The following is a 20,066-nucleotide window of genomic DNA, read 5'->3' as shown; positions in this document are numbered from 1 at the left end:
CACCTTGTAGTTTCCTCATTTCGTTTAGACTTTTTTTAAGGAGTGAATTGAAGATGAAAATATAAATATAGAATATTTATCAGAGGCATTGAATGCTTTTAACATCTTAAGCACTACTGATACTTTTAAAGAAATCCAACTGAGGAGAAAATTTTCCCCATAAACATTCTATATGCCCAAGTCATTTTCACTGTATCTACCAAATCATACTTATTTTCCTATACCTTTTCAAAAAGATTATAGTATCTTCATATTAAGACATCAATTATTTTGATCAGGCTCTAAATATAACTCTCACTTTGATCTTAAGAGATGCAGTAAGGTTGATAATGTATTTAATTCACATTTTAAAAGGAAACATGCAGCTACTTTTATTCCCAAAGCTAAGTATTAGCTCCTCTCAAGTCCAAAACCTTGCAAGAAAAGGTTGTACATAATGTTCATCAGGCTTTTTGATTTAGAAATTGTTCCAGAAATTCCTTGCTGATTTTCTATACAAGTAAAAACTTCCCCACTCAGCAAACATATCATAAAGAGGCAATTTGAAAATATCTAGGTCACAGTTTGCTTTCCAGCATGACCAAAGGACTATATCAAAACTATTTTCTTCCATCATGAGTGCTACTCAGATTCTGCGAATGGGTCATTCAAGATAGACTTTTTCTATTTGTCAGAGCAGTATTTCACCTCTGGAACACAGAGAAAGAAAATAAGCTGCTTTGCTCATTTCCAGTTTTACAGATATCTTGAGCTTTATTTTTTCATTAAAAAAAACCAAAACTAAAACTCAAGAGTTAAATGAGAAATTCTGATTTACATTTGAATCAGCTGGTAGACATTGCTCAAAAACATGATCAGAAATGTTTTTGTGAAACCAAGCTTTGGGTCTGTTCAGTCACACTAGTTTAATTGAGTGTAACATCTCAATTTGGCTTTCGATTATGTGTAGTCAAACTTTTAGTTACATAGATACTAACTTGTTTTAGTTTTGGAATAAAGAAACTGAAATAGACATTCTGAAATCATTGCATTCAGCAATCAACTGATTCAGACTACTCGCAAGTGAACCTCACAGGATGTTGCTGCCTCACTGCAGATGGTGGAAAACTGCCCTACGTATTCGATTAGGTTTGACTGAGATAAAAGTTGCTTGTTTCTTTTTCATCATTTCTAGGAGTTGCAAACTGCATGAAGCAGCTGGATCCAGAGTGATAAGGACCTGAACTCAGGATTATACAATTATCTGCAAAGAGGAGGAAACAGAGCAAAGGTCGAAGTAACTGCTTCTAAATCGAAAAAGATAGTGTATCCATTTTTAAAGAAATAATTTGCTCAATCGAAAGGTTCTTATTAGGTAAAATTGATTTGGACTAATGACTTTACTTTGAAGTCACTAGACTCTAGCATCAGCAGGCATGCATGAAATTTTATTGGGAGCCAGTTCTGTCTGGATTGCGTATAATTGTGTTTATGAGGCTCTGATTACTTTTTTTTATTAAATAAAACAAGATGGCTACTATGGAGTTCAATTTTCTCTGATGTGTTCTCTTATACATAATCTTAATGACATCATGTTTGCCTTTTTTTGGAAAAGGCTATGATGCTAGAGACATGAAAAGCCAAAAAACATCAGTATTATTGTATCAGGAACAGGCACCTTGATTTCATGAATCTTTTCTGAATAAGAAAGGATAAGGAATAAATAAAAAATAATATATGAAATAGAAACTTTAAGAAAGAGCTTTCTGCAAGCAAACCTTTAAAGGTGCGTTTCCAGGAATATACTGTACGTTGTCTTTCACAACAAGCTGTGTCTCATTTATTCTTGATAACGGAGACGTTAACTTGACTTCTCATTCTCAATTTTACCCAACTCAGGCAATCTGAATTTAATTTATTATTTTATTTTCTTCAGCATCACTTTTCAAATGGCACTTCAGTAATGGAAAGATATGAAAAAAAATTCTCTGTGCTAGCTATGTATGTTTGTAGATATGTCTCCATGTAAGAATAAGCCTTTTTCTTCATTTCTCAGAAGCCAAACCTTACCTTAGATTTCCTTTTCAATGTCTTATCTTTTTGACTACACAGCATGGGTTTAGTTTTTATTCAGAGTTACATCCTCATTCTATTCCTCCTCTATGATTTCTTTTGCACGATTACCACTTTCTTGAGCAGATATATAGGCTTTATATAGCTTCATCAATTTACCTGTCATATTTGTTTGATAAATTTAAGAGAAAATTCTTAGGAATGAAGTGAAAACAGTACCAATTTGTTTTTCTTCAGCAGTTAATAATCTGCAGTGATTCAGCAGCTGCTACATCAGCAGTCCTCCCTGTACCTGAGGTGGGAATCTCTGGGAGTACCAGGACAAACAGCTGAAATGGAAACTGCGATCTTCTCCCATTATAAACTCTCTTTACTCAAAATTGGATGTACCTGTCTTGTCAATCTCTAGGCCTTGTATTTCCATTAAATCACAGGCTAGATGCTTCCAAGCATTTTAATTTCTTAGGTGGGAATACTATTACAACACCATTTTCATGACACACTGTGTGATATTAGAAAAATCCCCCCACTTACAATTTTTAAAGATAGCTACCGTTATCATTCCTTAAAAATCAAGTAAAACAGTATATGAAACAGTATATATAACACTACATCTAAAAGCAAACATGTTTAGAAAAAAACCCCTACATTCTTCACTGGTAGATATTGTCCAGAGGGATGTAGAATTTCAATATTTTGTCACATATGCTTCACTGGAAAAGGTATTGAATGAGTCTACTGTGGCATTATTTCAAGTTGTATGTCACCTTGTAGGCTTTCTCCTCAAAAAATGTATTGTGCTTAGCAGAAGTTAGTATTTTGAAGACAAAATCAGATTGGAAGAAAATGTCTCACCTACCAAAAAAGTAAACTTTGTGGAATACTATTTGTTATTGTACCACTGGAGATAAAATACTTTATTTGCACATTAAAACAGACCATCTGTGGTTATAATAATGAGCTCATTTTAAAAATAAGAAGGAGAGAAGTACAAAATAAAGGTCCAAATATCCTGTAGCTTTTTTAAGGAGAATAGCAAAAAATCCTCTCCTCTGAATGAATAATTAACCTGTAAATTCAATTATTTTCTAAAACATAAAGTGGAAAGCAATCTTTTTCACTTTTATCACATAAAGCAAACAAACAAAATAATTCAACTTCTGTACTTTGGGCCAAATCATCATTTAGATACACGACTATAAAGATAAACTTAATTAATTAACTATGTATAATGACTCCTTGAAATTCTAATCTCCACAGCTCAGTTAGCTAGATGGTACATATTCAATGTACTTTAAAAACTGTTAAATGAAGATGTATTCCTAATTTATATCTTGATTGTTTAATTACAGGACAGTGAATGTAATTACATCTGCTTAAGGATAGAGCTTTGTTAGAGTTCAGACATTAATAAAAGCACTCTCATTATACTCTAGAATTAGTCAGTGTAACTGTTCTGAAATTAGGTCTATTGCATCAAAAGTGTTTGTATAAAATAAAAAGAAAGAGAAGCACTATATTATGTTTATTACATGTGAGTTTCGGTACATTTAAAATGTGAATGTATTGTATTAATATTGTCTAGCTGGTTTGAGAGTTAAAATTATTTATTATCAGCCTCATAAAATACTTTTTTTCTGTACTCAGGGTTTTTTTTCAGCACTAGTCAAATTTTTGAATCTGCACACTTCCACTTCATTGTGCTAGAAACACATTTTTCTCAGCTTGTTTGTTCTCACCAGTATTACTTTCCTATGTTTATGGTCTCACCTTAAAAAAACCCAAACCAAACAAAACCAAACCAAAACAAAACCCACACCAAAAAAAACCCACAAAAAACCCAACACAAAAAAACCACACACACAAAAAAGCCCCCACAAAACAAAAAAACAAACCCACCACCACCAAAAAACAGTGGACAGACAATTGGGGAAAATATACATATAATCAAAGGAATAATTTTGAAACTAGACTATTGAAATTGCAAAATCTAGCCATTATTGCTCAAACTATCTTGATCTGCATGACTCACATTAGCTGATTTCCAGCACTAGCCACTTTGTTGTACATCGGCTACAGAAGAGAACTCAGTCAGGACAAATAAGAGTAACATTTTGTGAAGAGAGTGGCCGTAATATTTCAGTCTAAAGCTCCGTCTAGTCTGGCAACCAAAGAGGATACCCAAGGAGTAAGAAGAATGAGGTAAACATATTTGAATTGTAGGATAGTAAACAGAATTCTTTCCCTCAGCATTAGGTAAGAAGCACAATATTGAAATATTGAACCCCAAATACTCTCCTGACCAATTAGGAGAAGCAAATGCAAATGGCTTTTGAACCTAACTCAGAAGTCAAATACCAGAGAGGATCAGGACAGCCATCAAGTTGCATTTCATTCAAGGAGCAAGCTTCCTATCATCTGCAAAACACCATTACTCTGCATTTACTTGCAAACACTAAGAACACCCACGACCATATCAATAATCACATTCTCAAATACAGTGGACTCTGACTGTTATTAGCACAATCACTATGCACCAGCTAAGCATGAAGAGAAATGACAGCAACCTGATATACCAAACCTGTTACCCACTCTAATATATACAGAACCTTTATCTAGATTTGTATCCACTGTTATCTTTTCCACCTGGCTTACTGATATGTCTTGATAGAGTGATATTGGAGGTCACCTTCTACTAAACTATCTCAGTTAAAACTACTGGAAAAAAGTCAGGCTGATGTGCTACGTATTTACTTTATATATCCAAGCAACAATAATGTACACATATGAAAATATACAGCATCAAAGAAACTTGAGAAATACTAAACGTATAAAAACTATCAACTTTCAATCTTAGTAGCTGAGGTAGCTACTTCAAATTCACCCTGTTCTCATGCTGACATATAAAACTACATAGGGGACTCCATACAGTTAAGTACTTCAACTAGACTGCATTAAACCCACTGAAAATACCACCCCTTATCACCAACAAAAGTTTTTCCAGAAACAATACTTTTCTATGAATATTCTGCAAATTAAGGTAAGATGAGAAGCAATTCCAGTTTTTACAGGAACATGACGGAACCTTGAATCGGCTGCAGTTTTGAGACATGCCCAGACTTCTGTTGTTGTTAAACCAATCTTCTCAGGGAAGACCAAGGAAACTTTTAAACCAGTTTTAATTTTAGAAACTAGAACATAAGCATCTAAAATAAAGGAAGATCAGAATTCACTGTGTAAGAAAAAATAGCAATAAAAGGATATGTTAAAAAGTTTTCTCCTTGTCCAGTGTGTCACTGAAGATTATAAGTGGAATTAGATGACTTTTAGGGTTACTGTAATCAACACACAATTACCTCTGAGTATCTAGGAAGACTCTCCTTCTCTGCCACTTCTGTGACAGGGCAGTATCCATCCTGTGCTCTTTTCAGGAGTCTCATTGCCGTCTTCCTGCATTGTTACACACTCTGCTTTTTCTCCTGAACTACACTGCAGTCTAGAAGAGCAGTTGCTCTTGAGAGAAGCTATCTTCACCTAAATCTATCAAGCCTTTTTCAGGAACTATAAGCTAAGAACTGAGAACAGACAGGTAAAAAATATGGGCCTTTTCTATGTTAATTTCTAGGCGTTTAATATTTTTCCTAGGAAAACTGGGATACTTCTGCACTTTTTGTTGTTTACGTTACATTTTTATTCCTTTCTTTCCATGATGCTGACATGTGGGGTTTTTAAACATCATGCAGAAGCTTATCTTAGAAATGGCTAACTCCCCTGTTATTATATGTCTGAGTAATTTCTTCAAAATATTTTAAAGCCTTGAATGGTATTAATGTCAGGCTGTTGGTCTGCCTATTCCTTTTCTGCTCCATTTGTTATTTTCCAGTCACATCCCTTACCAGCAGAGCTTTCAGAAAGCTTTCCACTGTTGCAACATGCACTAATTTTCAAGGATTTTTGAATAGAGATGACCGATTTTCCCAGCACAAACACATACCCCACTTGGAGTTATGGTAGCCCATCAGTTAGGTAATTTTCATTTCTGTTCCTTTGCTCCAGTTACCTATGCCTTGCATCTGAATTCAATATCGTGCTTCTTACCTAATGCTGAGGGAAAGAATTCTGTTTACTATCCTACAATTCAAACTATGGTTTATTTCTGTGGACAAAGAACCATTTGCTAATTTGGTTTCCTCTCTTTTGGAATTCATAATTGAAATTTTTATAATTCTCTTGGATCCCTAAAATCTCAAGTAATCCCCAGTGCCTTGTCCCTACAAGTAATTTTCTTGTGGATCAACGGTTTAATCGATCAATTGTAAACTCTCTGTCTATTCCTAATCCCTTTATTTTCTGCTGGCTATCCATTCTGTTTCATCTGCAACCTTCCCCTGTGTTTTTACTCCCATTTCTCTCTTCTGTGGCACAAGAAGTTTTGAAACAGCCACATAAATGAAATTCCATGCTTCCTGTAGACACTATTCTTTATTCTACAACAGAGGAGATTCCTCGGGAATTCTGCAGGTAATTAACAGTGTTCCCTGGGAGCTAAATCAAAGCACTGTGTATGAAAGTGCATGTACTTTCTGAATATATTATCACATTTCTTCAACCAATAAAGGATAACCACATCTTGAAAGATACAAATTCTTCAATAACTGAAATTTTGTCAGCAGGTTCGTTAATGTGAGCTTCCTAGGGACTAGGAGACAAACTTAATGTCTGCTCTTGACTAAGATAGACACACTGATAGAACAGTCACTTTAGTAATTTGGCAAACTGTTTGGCAAGATCTACTGAAGCACATGAAGGATGGAAGTATGATAATGTATAACATTGTTTTCTTTGCACTTTAAAAAGTTTCCTGTAATTTTCCAGTGGGAAACAGAGTGAGATCTTCTGTAAAATAATCTCTTCAGATAGCCTGAGCCACTTTCTAATGACTCGTACATTCCACATCAGAATTGTATACATTATTTGTTTTTCAGCATAGACTATTTCCAGAGAAATACATTTTGCTTGGAAAAAGTGGAAAATCATTACCTTCTTTCTCTAAATATGTGTAAAAATAACATTCTATAAAAAGACATCACAGGTTCAGGTAAAGATGAGAACATGGACTGCTGTAAATCTTGTCCAAGGTACACAGTACCTGCTGCATATAAGGCATTATTTGTCACAGAGGTATGTGTTGTTAAATGTTCATGAGAAACATGAGACACAAGAAAACTTCAGGTGTGAAGCCGACAGGGTGTAACGATAGATGAAAGTTACAGAAAATTCTATCTGATAAATAATATTCTTCTCAAAATGCAGTTTAACACAGCAACTGCAAAGAAAGATAGTGTATACATACAGACACTTTAAAAAATACATTTCTACTGAATGTCATTTCAGGTCCTGGGGAACAAACCAGCTCTTTCAACAGCACCTATTCCCAACTTTAGGTACAAATCAATCCCCAATGAAACTTACTGGCATATCGGAATGTCATCTTTGATGATGCATCTTCCTCCATTCTTGCAATATTCTTCAGGACAAACTGCAAACATAAAAATAAAAGAAATATAATTAAAACTCACACCCTCATTATTATATTTGTCATTACCTGATTTTCAAGATGTCAGAATATTGAAAGGTGTTATTTTGGGTGTTTAATATTTCCAAAAACACTTCCTTTAGACCCTGATGTAGTGATACAAGTGTCAAGTCATGAATACACTCTAGTGTATTAGAACAGGCTTCTAATTTTTCTCAAGTCAGTTTCATTTCCCTCCAGAAACAGAGCTTTTTCTACTTACTCAATTTTCAAATAGGAATATATAAAATAAAAGCCAAAAGAACTGAACTTACATTAAATTAGTACCTAAGTCTACTTTATTATTAATAACTTTCATATAAGGATGATGAACAGACGTTTACACCTGTGTCACCAACCTTCTCATTAAAAATGTCTACAATTTTAACACTTAGAATCACATTCTCATAAGAACTAGAGGAATCAGTGTTAAAAAGCATAAAGATGTTTAAGTAGAGGGGAACGTCAGTGATATACTATTATCAACTTTTGACATCCTTTACCATGGATTTCCACATCATCAGATTTAGTTTTACTGAAGTTTAGTTTTACATCCCTAGAGCAAGAAAAACTCAAAATAAAAAATAAATCCTACCAATCTTCATTAGTAAGAAAAAAAATGTAAAATGCAAGTTAGACCTAAAGAATTTTTCATATATGCCACATAAAACTGTTTGCTGAGGCATATTCAGTGTGGACAACTCCAGTTTAAAAGAAGAAATTTTGGAAAGTAAATTACTTACTTAAAAGATTTGATTTCTAACACAATAATGGAAGATTTGTAATTTACTGTCATGCAAGTCAATGAGTTAATGTTCTGTATTATTTTGCATTGAACAAATTTCTGAATATATTCTTTTTCCCTTAAATTATTTCTTATAAATAAATTTTACCAAGTAAGGATTCTCTCTGTATTGTAAAGTTGGTAATTTTTGTTAAAGTATGGTTCCTTCTCTCATATTAAAAAAAAAAAAAAAGTATAAGAAACATATATAATGAACACAATACTTGTAGGCAAGTATCGCTCCCAGAGAAACCACTGGATGCCTCCTACCAAGAAGTGAATATATAACTTTTAGTTTGTGAATAAAAATTTAACATACTATAATGAATCATATTATCAGAATACATACTATAAGTTGTGAACTAGTGTGCAGAGTTTGTAACTGGCTTGGGGAAGAACTGTAGTAAGTTCGTGTCACTCAATGGGATGCTTTGAATCCAAATTTAATTATGTATATTATCATATATCTTTTTGTTAGATTTGTTAACAAAAATCTGATTCAGATTGGTTGTGTATTATTGTCCTGTTCTTACCTTTCTCCACTATTCCCCTATTGCAAGCCAAACTTGAATATTGGGGGAAATGCACTGTGCTAAAAGAACTGCTATATATTTTGTTTAATTTTACAGTCCAGATTTGCATTACACTTGAACAAAAAAACAAACAAACAATTCTGTCAGCTCATAAATGTGGGTTAAGTGGGTTATTTAATTGGCTAAAATCAAAAGAGTGCCTGTGAAGACATTAACTAAGCATATTATTTTCCATCTTTTTCCCCACTATTTTATCTGTATCATACGTTCAACAGGATAATTCATGCCTGATGTAATTTGATTAAGTTTTAACAGAGGTAATTCAGTCAAGTTTGAGGAATGCCTAAAGATTCAGTAGGAAATTACTATACTTTTTTGTTTGAAAAGATATTTTTATGCAAAACTAAGTACCTGAACAGCTGGACTCATCAAGGCTGAAATCAAGGCAGTCTGCAATGCCATCACAACGCTGAGAGACTGCTATGCATTGATTGGTTGACGCACATAACAAAGAACCATTGAAACAATCTTTAATGGCTGAAACAAAAAGTAACATGACACTTTATTAGCTATATTTCTTTTACTCACTGTTAAAAAACTACTAGAAAACTTGATTTGTTCTATAATATATAAACTTGGGTCTGTGTGACCTCTACAAGCTTTCATCCTCAAAGACATACAACTTCAGTATTGATTAGATAAATAAGTAAACAAACAGAGCACAGATGTTACAGAAGCTGGATTTTCCCACGTTATGTTTTTGAAGGAAAGGAGAGCATATTTACTGAAAACATTGACAGAATAAGCTGCAAAACACCAATGAAAATACATAAAAAGATATCACAAAATGTAATCCACTCTCATTAATAATCTATTTTTAAAATTATGGAATTAATTTTTAAACACAAACAAAAAATTTGACATTTTATAGTTTCCTTGTATTAAAAGAAACCAAATACTAAAGGTAATGAACATATAAAAAAGTAAAGGAATACTATACTGAAAAATCTAGACTTGCACATCTTTTTTATTCTTGGGCATTGTGTTATATTTTCTATGTTTGTCCATAAGAATTATGGGAGGGAAATCTTGATGGAATCACATAAGGCTTCAGGTATTAAATTATTCCTGAGTCACTGAGCTACAGGCTGTACCTGACAGTCCTGCAGACTCCTGTAGATTATAATGCCATTCTGCCGTTTTGTTTCACACAATGTTCTCTTATGCTGCCTTAAACTATTGTGGTTTTAAGTTTTTTGTTTAGGTAATAAGCTAAACTCTGTCACCATGACACTAATGGAAATCAGAGGGAAATCTCACTCCATCAGAGATACATTCACATTAGGTTGTGAGTTTAGAGTGGGAGAAAGTATCTGGGAATATTAAAAATACATCACTGCTACATCTAAATTGTAATACTTTCCTGCTCCTGAGTTTCAAGAACCAGTCTACACAGCAATAAGTCTCCCAGGCAGGGAGATATAATTTAAATCACTGGCCTATATAGACTGTAAGTGTGCTAAATTTAAAATACTACAGTTCAATTTAGACCACAATAATGGAGGCAGATCTTGCCAGTTTTGATCTTGCTAGTCAACTCTTGCCAGTTTTGATGTTCTTTCAGAACTATGAAATTACTCATATGAATAAGGGTTTGTGGGATCAAACCTTTTAATTACATGCACTGACCATTTACTGAAGTCTGCAGAAAAATCCATAGAAGAATACTAGTAACTATAATTAAGATCTTGTTTTGTTTCCAATTTCAGTTAACCTTTATGAGAACTTAAAAGTTCTGGATGATTTTTAAATTGTCAATATACTGTTCTGCATATGTGTTTATATCAAAGCCTCCATTTGATCGGAGAAGTCTTGGTACTGAAGAGGGAATCTGCTGTTAGTGACAGCAGGATAAAAGCAACAACAAAAACAAAAATTCCCATTTCTGATCTGCATTCTCTGGAACACTCAGACTGGTGGAACAAGTTGTGGCAGACTGAAAAACCCCAGCAGATTACAACATCACTCCACGTTTTTAGCATATCTATCTCTTATGATCGTCAGCTTTCCAGAAAGTAACTGACAGACCCATGTCCGCTGCTGCACTTTTCTAACCAAACAATAACCTTATATTTATTTTGTGTGCAATCAGATCCAAATCCTGGACACCCTTTGCAATTTGGGGGATGATCTCCTAAAGTTATTGGAACCAGTTTTATAAGTGATCATTTGCATATAAATAACCAGTCTGTAAACATAATTACATGTTCAGATTAGAACTTCAACAGAAACAAAGTTGGGAACTTGAGATAAAACATATTCTTCATGCCTGCACATGTATTTTGAGGACACTGTAAACTATGTGAATAGTACTGCGTATGGTTTGTCATATATGTTATGACTAATACAGACATTCTGTTCCTGAGCTCTAACTTGCATTGAGGGTTGCAGTAGGAAATGAAGTGTCATTTAGGCCTTTACTATTTCCCATGTTCCTGGACTAGCTGTTGGGTCTCATAGCTGGGGATAAAACAGAAGAACTGCCAATTATTTTTGGTCCATTTATATCTGTTGATCATCAATGTAGTTTTGACATGTTCCTTTACCTTGAACCAGCTTATTGCACTGAGATTTCAATATCACTTACAGAGGGAACAGTCATAGCAATGGATCTGACTGCTGAATACTTTGCATAGATCCAGCATTTAAGACAGAAAGGCCAATGACACTAAGTTACTGGTGCTGAAGTAAAGAATGTTAAGATCACATTTTAAAAATAATGTTATTTCTCTTATTGGATTGAAAGTAAAATTAATGTTGTGTACTGTTAACACAGTTACAAGTAGTCTCAAATTTCTCCAACTATTTGTTCTTTGCCTTCATAACAGGCCTTCAAGTGTTTTTGGGATAAAGATACTCAGTTGGGGCATTAACAACAGTGAAGATATGAAAGTGAAAATATCAGCTTTTTGCTTATATTTCATTTTTCAGGCCCAATTTAAATCTGTAGAAATTATTAAAAGATCACAATCCCATTGAAAGTATACAATTTTAATGTTTACTAGGTATTAATATTTACCAGGACTACAACAGATACATTTGGTTCACTACAGAGAACTGAGAAATCATTTTTATTCATTGCTATTAGCACTTCAGTCAGATGGTGTTAGGGCTTGTGGAAAAGTAATGTATAGAAGGCATTGGTGCTAATATGCTTATTTTACATCTTAACCATTGTAAGTAGACAAAAAAAAAAAATAGAATAAATAGATGAGATAAGGTAACTTTCACTAAAATTGACAGTGAGAAGAGGACTGGCCAAGTAGAACATCTACAACTGGAAAACAGTTCCAAGATTTTCTTGTTAAAAGCAGCAAGCAATAAAGTCCACCACATCAGTAGGTAGAAAACAGTATCAACATAATGCTGTTCAACCTAACTACTGAGTGAACTCTACGGGAAATTATGTCTGCATAAATGTCTAAGTCATTCAGAAATGCATTTCTGTGGTTGAAATTGTGGTTGTAGTAGAGATCTGACTAATGCATTTTTTGTTTGTTTTTCTTTGTCCTGGCCTTCTTTTTTAATCTCTGCAAAATGCATTTAGACAACTGCTCTTCATCCTAGAGGAAAACTTTCTAATTCCTGATTTCAGAAGCCAGAACATTTCTGACTATCTGTTGTTACTCTTAAGTGAATGAAATTTCTAAGGGACACGGCCCACACAAAATGGAAAGTGACAGTAATTTCTAAACTCAGATTTTCTAAAATTAGCAGGAAGATTTGATCTTCACCAAAGAAAAACAAACAAAACCCCACCAAAACCCAAACCCAAAAAACTTTATTACTGAAGTCCTACTCAATTTAATTTCTTCTAAAATATGTAAAAAAATGTCTACTCCTAAGATGTATTATTATTACAGTACACGTAGGCTCGAGTTACCAGCACAGGAATCAATTTTGAAGATTACAGAAATATATCAATACAATAAAAACATTTTTGAGGTATTTACCTTTTTCCCTCTCTGAATTTTCTCTGTTGACAAACTTTCATGGCATTTCACATGTTAAAAGTAGACAGCTATAGATGAAATTCTTTACTCTCATGGAATATACATTTTGATGGGAGAAGGAACTGTTAAAATAATCAAATTTTCACTGATTCTATTTCAGACTATCACTAACCACTAAATTTTGCTTCATGTCTTCTTCAGAGAAAAAACATGAGTTCCTGCTACTATATTCCTGTCTTGTCTTGTAAAAACTTAAATGTTTTCTTGGGGTAACACTGTGATTACAGGTTTGACTAAGTTTCCACTCAATTCAGAATTCCAAGGTGTGCGATACCTACAAGAATTTCTGAAAAAAGCAGGATGTAGTTTTGTCTCATTCCCTGGATAATGCATAGAGGTTAAAGGCACTGAAACAACACCTCAGTTGTTCAGGGAATACTGATGCTTGTGGAAATCTTGTGGCATTAGGATTTGGGGATTTTAGAAGAACACGTTAGCTGCTGTCTGGGGTTGGGATGTGCATGTACTAGGGTACGATGGATAGTTCTCTAATAAAGGAAAAATTGAGGAGGAAGCAGGGCTGAATGAAGATTAATGAAGAGAGTTTTATTTGAACTTAGGGACATCTAGAATGAAAGGTAAGAGATATCCCCAAAATCATGCCTTTTGCAACAAAACCACAAAGCCCACTTCTAAACACAAGTGCCTAGAAAGGGATGCACAGAGAGTCTGCAAAGTCCATATAATTTTTATATTTTTAAAAAGAAATGGCATGTGCAGTTCCTGAATATATATTCAGTAGTTTTGATAAAAACCATTAAAGAACTTGAATTTCTAGCCCCCTGGAAACTGCTGTTTTATTCACTGTTTTGATTATGATAAGGATGAAAAATAAAATGTTAAAAAAATGTTAAAATACATAAAAAGCACGTATTTCCTATGCAGGTGATTTTGACCTTATGAAACCTTTGGACTTAGTTCATCTACCAATAATGGAATATTTTTAAATGGACAGACACTCACTTTTCTGTCTATCTGAAACTTCATGATATCTCATTACAGTTACAGTTGAACACCTGTTTTCCTGGTGTTTTTCTTGTGAGCCCTTTTCCTTGGTTGAGACAGAGATTGCTGCTACTGCATGGACAGACCTGATTTCAAAATCCTTGGAAGGTCAGGACTGCAGGACTGCCTTGAATACTACTGAATTACAGAACTGTAGAATTTTATTTGTCATATTGTAATCAGAGATAAGGCAATGTAAATTTACCTGACTGATCTGTAGAAAAATGTGAAAATGCTTCCAATTATTAACAGAATACAAGACAGATGATTTTAAACATTTATCAAAGTTGATAGCCAGGAAACAAGAATGCATAAGCAAAATTATTTGCAAATGCAGAACATCTGTCCAGGTAACATATTATATGTGATAAAAAATTTTTCTTGATGAGGGAATAGTGAATTTTACACTATACTTCATTATATTGCTCTTTTTCACATCACTGTTTCAGGAAAATAAGTTAGCATGCCCTTAACTATAGCAATGAAAGTAACTTACGGCAGCCAACTTCATCTTCATTAAGGTGGCAGTCAGGTACACCATCACATTTCAGGAGGGATGGGATACAGCCCTTGGAAGGACACAGAAACTCTGTTTGCTTGCAGGAGCCTGGAGACATGGGAGTAGGCATCTCTGTGGGACAATTCATTTCATCACTTCCATCCATGCAATCTTCAGCCCCATTGCATTTTGCTGCAAGGGGCAAACACTGCTGCACATATGCACATGTGAACTGGTCACTACTGCAAGTTGGAAGGTTTGGATTAGCTGAATCTACAAGAAAAAAAAGGAATATTTATTGATTCTCTCTTTTTCAGTAGTCACCTATACTGCCTTTGAGATGTACATAGGAAATTCTGGGAAGGCAGCTGATTTTGATTATTAAAATAAAAAATTTAAAAAAAACCCAACAACCAAACAAAACCAAACAAACAAACAAAAAAAAACCCCAAACCAACTTGTATAAAAACAAAGATCTTAAGTACAGAAAACACAATTAAAACCACTTTGTCTCATTGTACTAACTTCATTGTTGTTATTGCAATATTTTCCTTCTAAAGCTCAAATTCAGCATTTTTTTTGATCCAATTACTGCTTGTGCCATGTCCATATAGGAGGATACTGCTAAAGCATTAGTACAAATTATCTTTCACCCAGTATGAGGAAAGGGTTAAAAACTATTCTTGACAGCCCTCAAGTTACGATCTTCCTTTATTTTTATATTGAATGAGTGAACAAAATTTAAAGACTCTTTGAGTTTGGATCAACAAGGAAATAATTTTGTGGAAATCTATTATCTATGGTAAGGTCTGAGCTCTCAGCAGAGTAGCAAAAATATAAAAAAGGTAACAACAAAGATTTGTGTTGCTAAATTTTATTATCACTCTGATTCTGTATCTTAGTTTGATGTGATAAAGAATTAAATCAAAGGAAATACTACATAAAAGTTTCCAGGGTACAGCTGAACAAGAATGCATTTTAAATTTCAGACGTTAACTAATTCAAACGGCTGCCAAAAGAAGGAATATCCCATGCTTACTGGCACTGCTGGAAAAAATACTGGAAAAAACTTCCTCTGATCACTTAAAGAAATAAATTTGTCTCAGACACCTAAGTCCCCCTTTCTTCCTGTGAAAATTATTGGAACTGATTTTATACCAGCAGAAGCCTCAGAACTATTTGTGGAAAGCGAATTCTAAGAAGGTGGCTATCCTAATTCTGTGTTCTTTGCACCCACAGTGTCTTGCATGAGAGCAACAAGATGGATTCCTGTAATTTTTGTTCTATGTGCAAGGAAAAGAGAAAAATCTCCAGAACTTAACTCTATGTATTTAATCTTTTCTAGGTCAATTTGCAGCAGGTAAGTAAAGAAAATAATATTATGATGGTAAGAGACAGAGAAAGAAAAAAAATGTCACCACCTCTGTAAAAGGCAGGAGGAGTTTAGCTGTTGACTTGCGCTAAATCAGAGCAGATCAAGTGCAAGCGTTTGTGGGTGGGCTTTATCTTGCCTTCTGAAATGGTGCAAGTGTTGCTCTCTGACCTCAGAAGTCAAATGTTTCTGCTGCGTTAAGGTATGACATGCTGTAAGGGAATACATGGATTTTAGCACTGTTTTAAGTACTTTCAATCCACGGGACACAGCAGTAGGTTTGTGTGTTCTGTGATATCAAGCTAGAATTTTACAACAGAACTTAGCTGAAGCATTCTCAGTTTCTACCTGCATAATGAATAACAATAGCATTTTGTACAAAAACCAAACTGTGAATACATTCAGATAAACAGAATACTAGTATTATTTTACCATCTGGTGGCTTGTGAAACAGATACAGGAAAAAGAGATCAAAATGCTAACACTGACTCTTGCTAGCTTAGCAATTTTTGATGTTCATGTTGATGTTATGTCAAAAAATCATAACTGAAAAGCTTCGCACAATAGAATATGTATTCCTGACATTATTTCACACCGCTAGGGTTGTTGAATTCTGTCATGCTACTAGAAAAATATGTTTCATACACTGGACATAATCTAAACATAATCCAACAATAATGGATTTTGACACAGTAAAAAGAATAATCTTTGGCTTGTTCATATTCAGAATTACAGCATAAGTAGCTCAGAGACATGTACTTTTAAATGGTATTGAAAAGAATGCATTTTCATGATAGATGTTTTATCAATGTGTTAGTCTCAAAATTTTCATTTGTACTATTCCAAAAGGCTTATGAAAGTGACATTTACATGATCAGGTATAGATATTTAAATCAAATAGTAGATGTATTTTTTGACAAAATTAAAAGGTTTTTTTTAGATTTTACATTTTTTTTCTATTTTGTTCTCCTATTTTAGCAGATAATTAATAATAGTAGCACATACAGACATTAGAATTGAGTTACTCATAAAGAATTTTTATGTAAGACCATGATTCTGTGCATCAACTATTTTAGCGTTTGAAATATTCACTGAGAGCAGTGAAGATGCCTCTGAGGTTAAATTAGTGGTAAGGTTTTCTCTTTTCAGTACATTAATAAAAATCTAAAGCAATAACCCGAAATCAGCAATATTATTTTATATCATAAATATAAATAAGATGAAAATATACCTCAAAGACTATAAGGATAACACCTTGCTTTTTAAGTGACATTATGTATTAATTTGCTCACATCTGGTTGGTTTGATTCAATAGGAAAATTATGCTCTGGATGACATCCTACAAAACATCATGACTGCCATGATCTGCTAAAACTGTACTCCCAAGTATAATCTATTTTCTTTACATAAAATTATTTATAAATGTTTTTCTTAATTATAAATTAAATGTGCCTGGTAAATTTTTGAAAATTTATAAAACATTATTTTGTATATCACAAACAATAAAAACTGACTAATTAGGAATATGAATCTAGAAAAACATTAATTAATTACAACTGATATCTCATATTAATGCAAAACTAATTACTTGCATTCAAAGCTACTACCTATGTAATTATTTATATTAAGCGCATCATTGCAGTATCTGCTACTGACGTGTTTCATTCTAAAAAGCAGCAATATTCATTCTCTTTTCTTGCTACTGGGAAGAACCAAACTAAAATGTTAATGCTGCAATGTGGTTTGCAGTGAAAAATGAGCTGGCAAAAATGAGCTGGCAAAAATGAGAGACTCATCATAAACACCCTCCCTTGTGCTGAGTTGCACAGTAGTATGCTCAGCTGAGTAAGCGTTAGAAAGTAACTTTAAACTTATGCATATACATGAATACTGTTATCCACTCTTGTAGATATACATGAAGATTATGTAAACAGCAAAATCTGAGGTGTGTGTTTTCAATGCAGATTGGACTATCTTACTGTGGCCCATAGGCCACGTAAAATTGTTAGATTCAACAATTGCTTAATACTGGCATGCCAAAAAATTATTTCCCTCACCTTTTGCCAAATGCAGAAAAGTTATTCCCAACTCAGCATTCAACCTCTTGAATGCTGTGTGGCTCTCATTTTCAGGCCACATTCAGGAGCAGGGGAGATGTTGTCCGGGTTACTTTTTTTAGGAAGCAGTATCTATTTGAATCAGTTTAAGGATCTGCAGATAAATGAAAATGATGTGTTCTACGGAACACAGGATAAAAGCTTAGCTTTCTGTATCCAGAATGCATGATCACTGAAAAGCAGGACTCGAGATCCTCAGGAATACATTCAGTGTTTGCACACAGATGAAAAGCAAACTAATAAAAAACAGTTTCAGAGAGAATAACCTCTGCTCTGTTGAACACCGAGTCTGAATTTAGATCTGCATGAAGAACAGTGGCAAATTGTTGATGTTCCCTTATAGAACTAAAGAAATCTTAATATTTTACAAGCTGAGGACATGTCCTTATTTATTTTACTTTGCAGTCAGTGTTTTATTTTACACTTATTTTTACCTTGCATATGAACCAAAATTAAAGAAAGGTTTTAAAAATAACATGTAATTACATTTTAAGTTGGTCTTAAAATCCTCTGTGAAACCTACTCATGCAGCTGTGCTGGGTGAGCTATGACCCAAGACCAAGATGTGCCACCCTACAAGCTTCCTCATACTTTGAAGAGAAATTGGGTAGTTGATGTAGAGACAAAAAGCAAAAATCAGACCATTGTGTAAAGTAAACCAATTTTCATATGCATTGCTTTGTGAACTGCTGTAACTACAGCAGAATATACCTGTATTTCATCGTTGTCAGATAAAATGAGTGCTTTCAGATACAATTTCCTTTCAATGTGCTAACCAACATCTGTTACACTACACAGAGCTCAGGAGCTTATGATCTGGGAGTAAGGAGTCTTTACAGTATGAAAAGTGTTAAGTCAATAAGTGCTCGTAGTCAAGGAGATAATTACATATTTGTGCAATGGATTTTTTAAACGTTTACTGTTGTTGGATGAATATTTTCTGTACACATCTGCTTTGTGGTACTATTGCCTTTGTCATCCATGAAACATGCCAATCCTGTTTCCTGACTCTATGCCAAACTTCACAGGTTGGCACTGTAAACATTTGGCCCATGAATCACATGGATTCAGTCACAGGAAATCACAGAACTGCTATTACCCAAATGCTAACATAAAATAAATGTTTGCATGACACAGTCATTAGCACATCCAGAAACATACAAACATGCTTAATTTGAATGGAACAACATCTCCATGTTTTTTCTTTCTTGTTCAGATACCAAGATGTCTGGAGCAGAGCACGTCTCCATCTATATCTATGTATTAATTGTAACAGTAAACTCTGATTAAGACTGGTAGACATTGGCATTAAAGTCAACACTAGGAAGCATGAAGTAAAGTTACCAAATGCTATTACACAGCATTAACTCAGTTGTATCAGAGCTTGCTCTACAACCCATTTAGGTAAATGGGAAGACTCATTAGTTTTGATGGGCCTTGCATCAGACCCTTGAAAACTAACAACCTTTGTAATATATTTGCATAAGTAATTTGCCTACTAAATCTAATAAAAACAGCAGACCTATTAACTGTAGATAAGAGAGGCCAAAAATAACCCCCTCCAACAATTTTCATTAGAGTATAAATTAATTACAGGTTGAATCCAAAGTATCAATTAAGTTGAAATAAATGGCAGTCCTCACTTTCACTTCAGTAAACTTTGATCAGGGCATGAATTCAGCCCATTATAGGTGGCTGCAAGGAAATAACCTTGTTAAAAATATTAATCAGATTGAAGTTATTCAAATAATTTAACAATCTGTCTGAGAGTCTGTATTGGTGTCAATTAGGCTTCACTTAGAAAATAAAATGTTAATTTCAAATCTTGTAAAAAGACAAACAAAAATTCTGGCCAACTGAATCTTTAAATCTCTTCCCCTCGTGAAAATGCAGACGTGTGGGACGGTTGCTGAAAAGGATCCCAGAGATCCTGTTACAAAGCCAGAATTAGCAAAAACATAACTGGACCCAATGACTTCAGAGTTTCATATGTCTGCAGAATTTTTCAGAATTTTTTTTAAATTATCACAGTTTGCTAACATACAAACATAGTGAA

The 20,066-nt window shown here is 33.9% G+C and overlaps 1 protein-coding gene across 1 annotated transcript in view; it reads right to left on the bottom strand.

Annotated features, from left to right (window-relative positions):
* Positions 1 to 20,066, bottom strand: part of LOC104511359 (MAM and LDL-receptor class A domain-containing protein 1-like) — a 157,632-nt gene that overhangs the window by 38,301 nt on the left and 99,265 nt on the right. The window contains exons 14-16 of the mRNA XM_010153940.1: positions 14,519 to 14,794; positions 9,356 to 9,481; positions 7,525 to 7,591 (exon numbers count right to left, since the gene is read on the bottom strand). Coding sequence (XP_010152242.1) covers positions 7,525 to 7,591; positions 9,356 to 9,481; positions 14,519 to 14,794 — 469 coding nt within the window. The remainder of the gene's footprint in view (positions 1 to 7,524; positions 7,592 to 9,355; positions 9,482 to 14,518; positions 14,795 to 20,066) is intronic.

This window comes from Eurypyga helias, unplaced genomic scaffold (assembly GCF_000690775.1).
Source record: "Eurypyga helias isolate BGI_N326 unplaced genomic scaffold, ASM69077v1 scaffold8116, whole genome shotgun sequence".
NCBI classification, from domain to species: domain Eukaryota; kingdom Metazoa; phylum Chordata; class Aves; order Eurypygiformes; family Eurypygidae; genus Eurypyga; species Eurypyga helias.
Note: the sequence above shows the minus strand (reverse complement) of the source record. Positions and strands in the feature narration are given on the sequence as shown.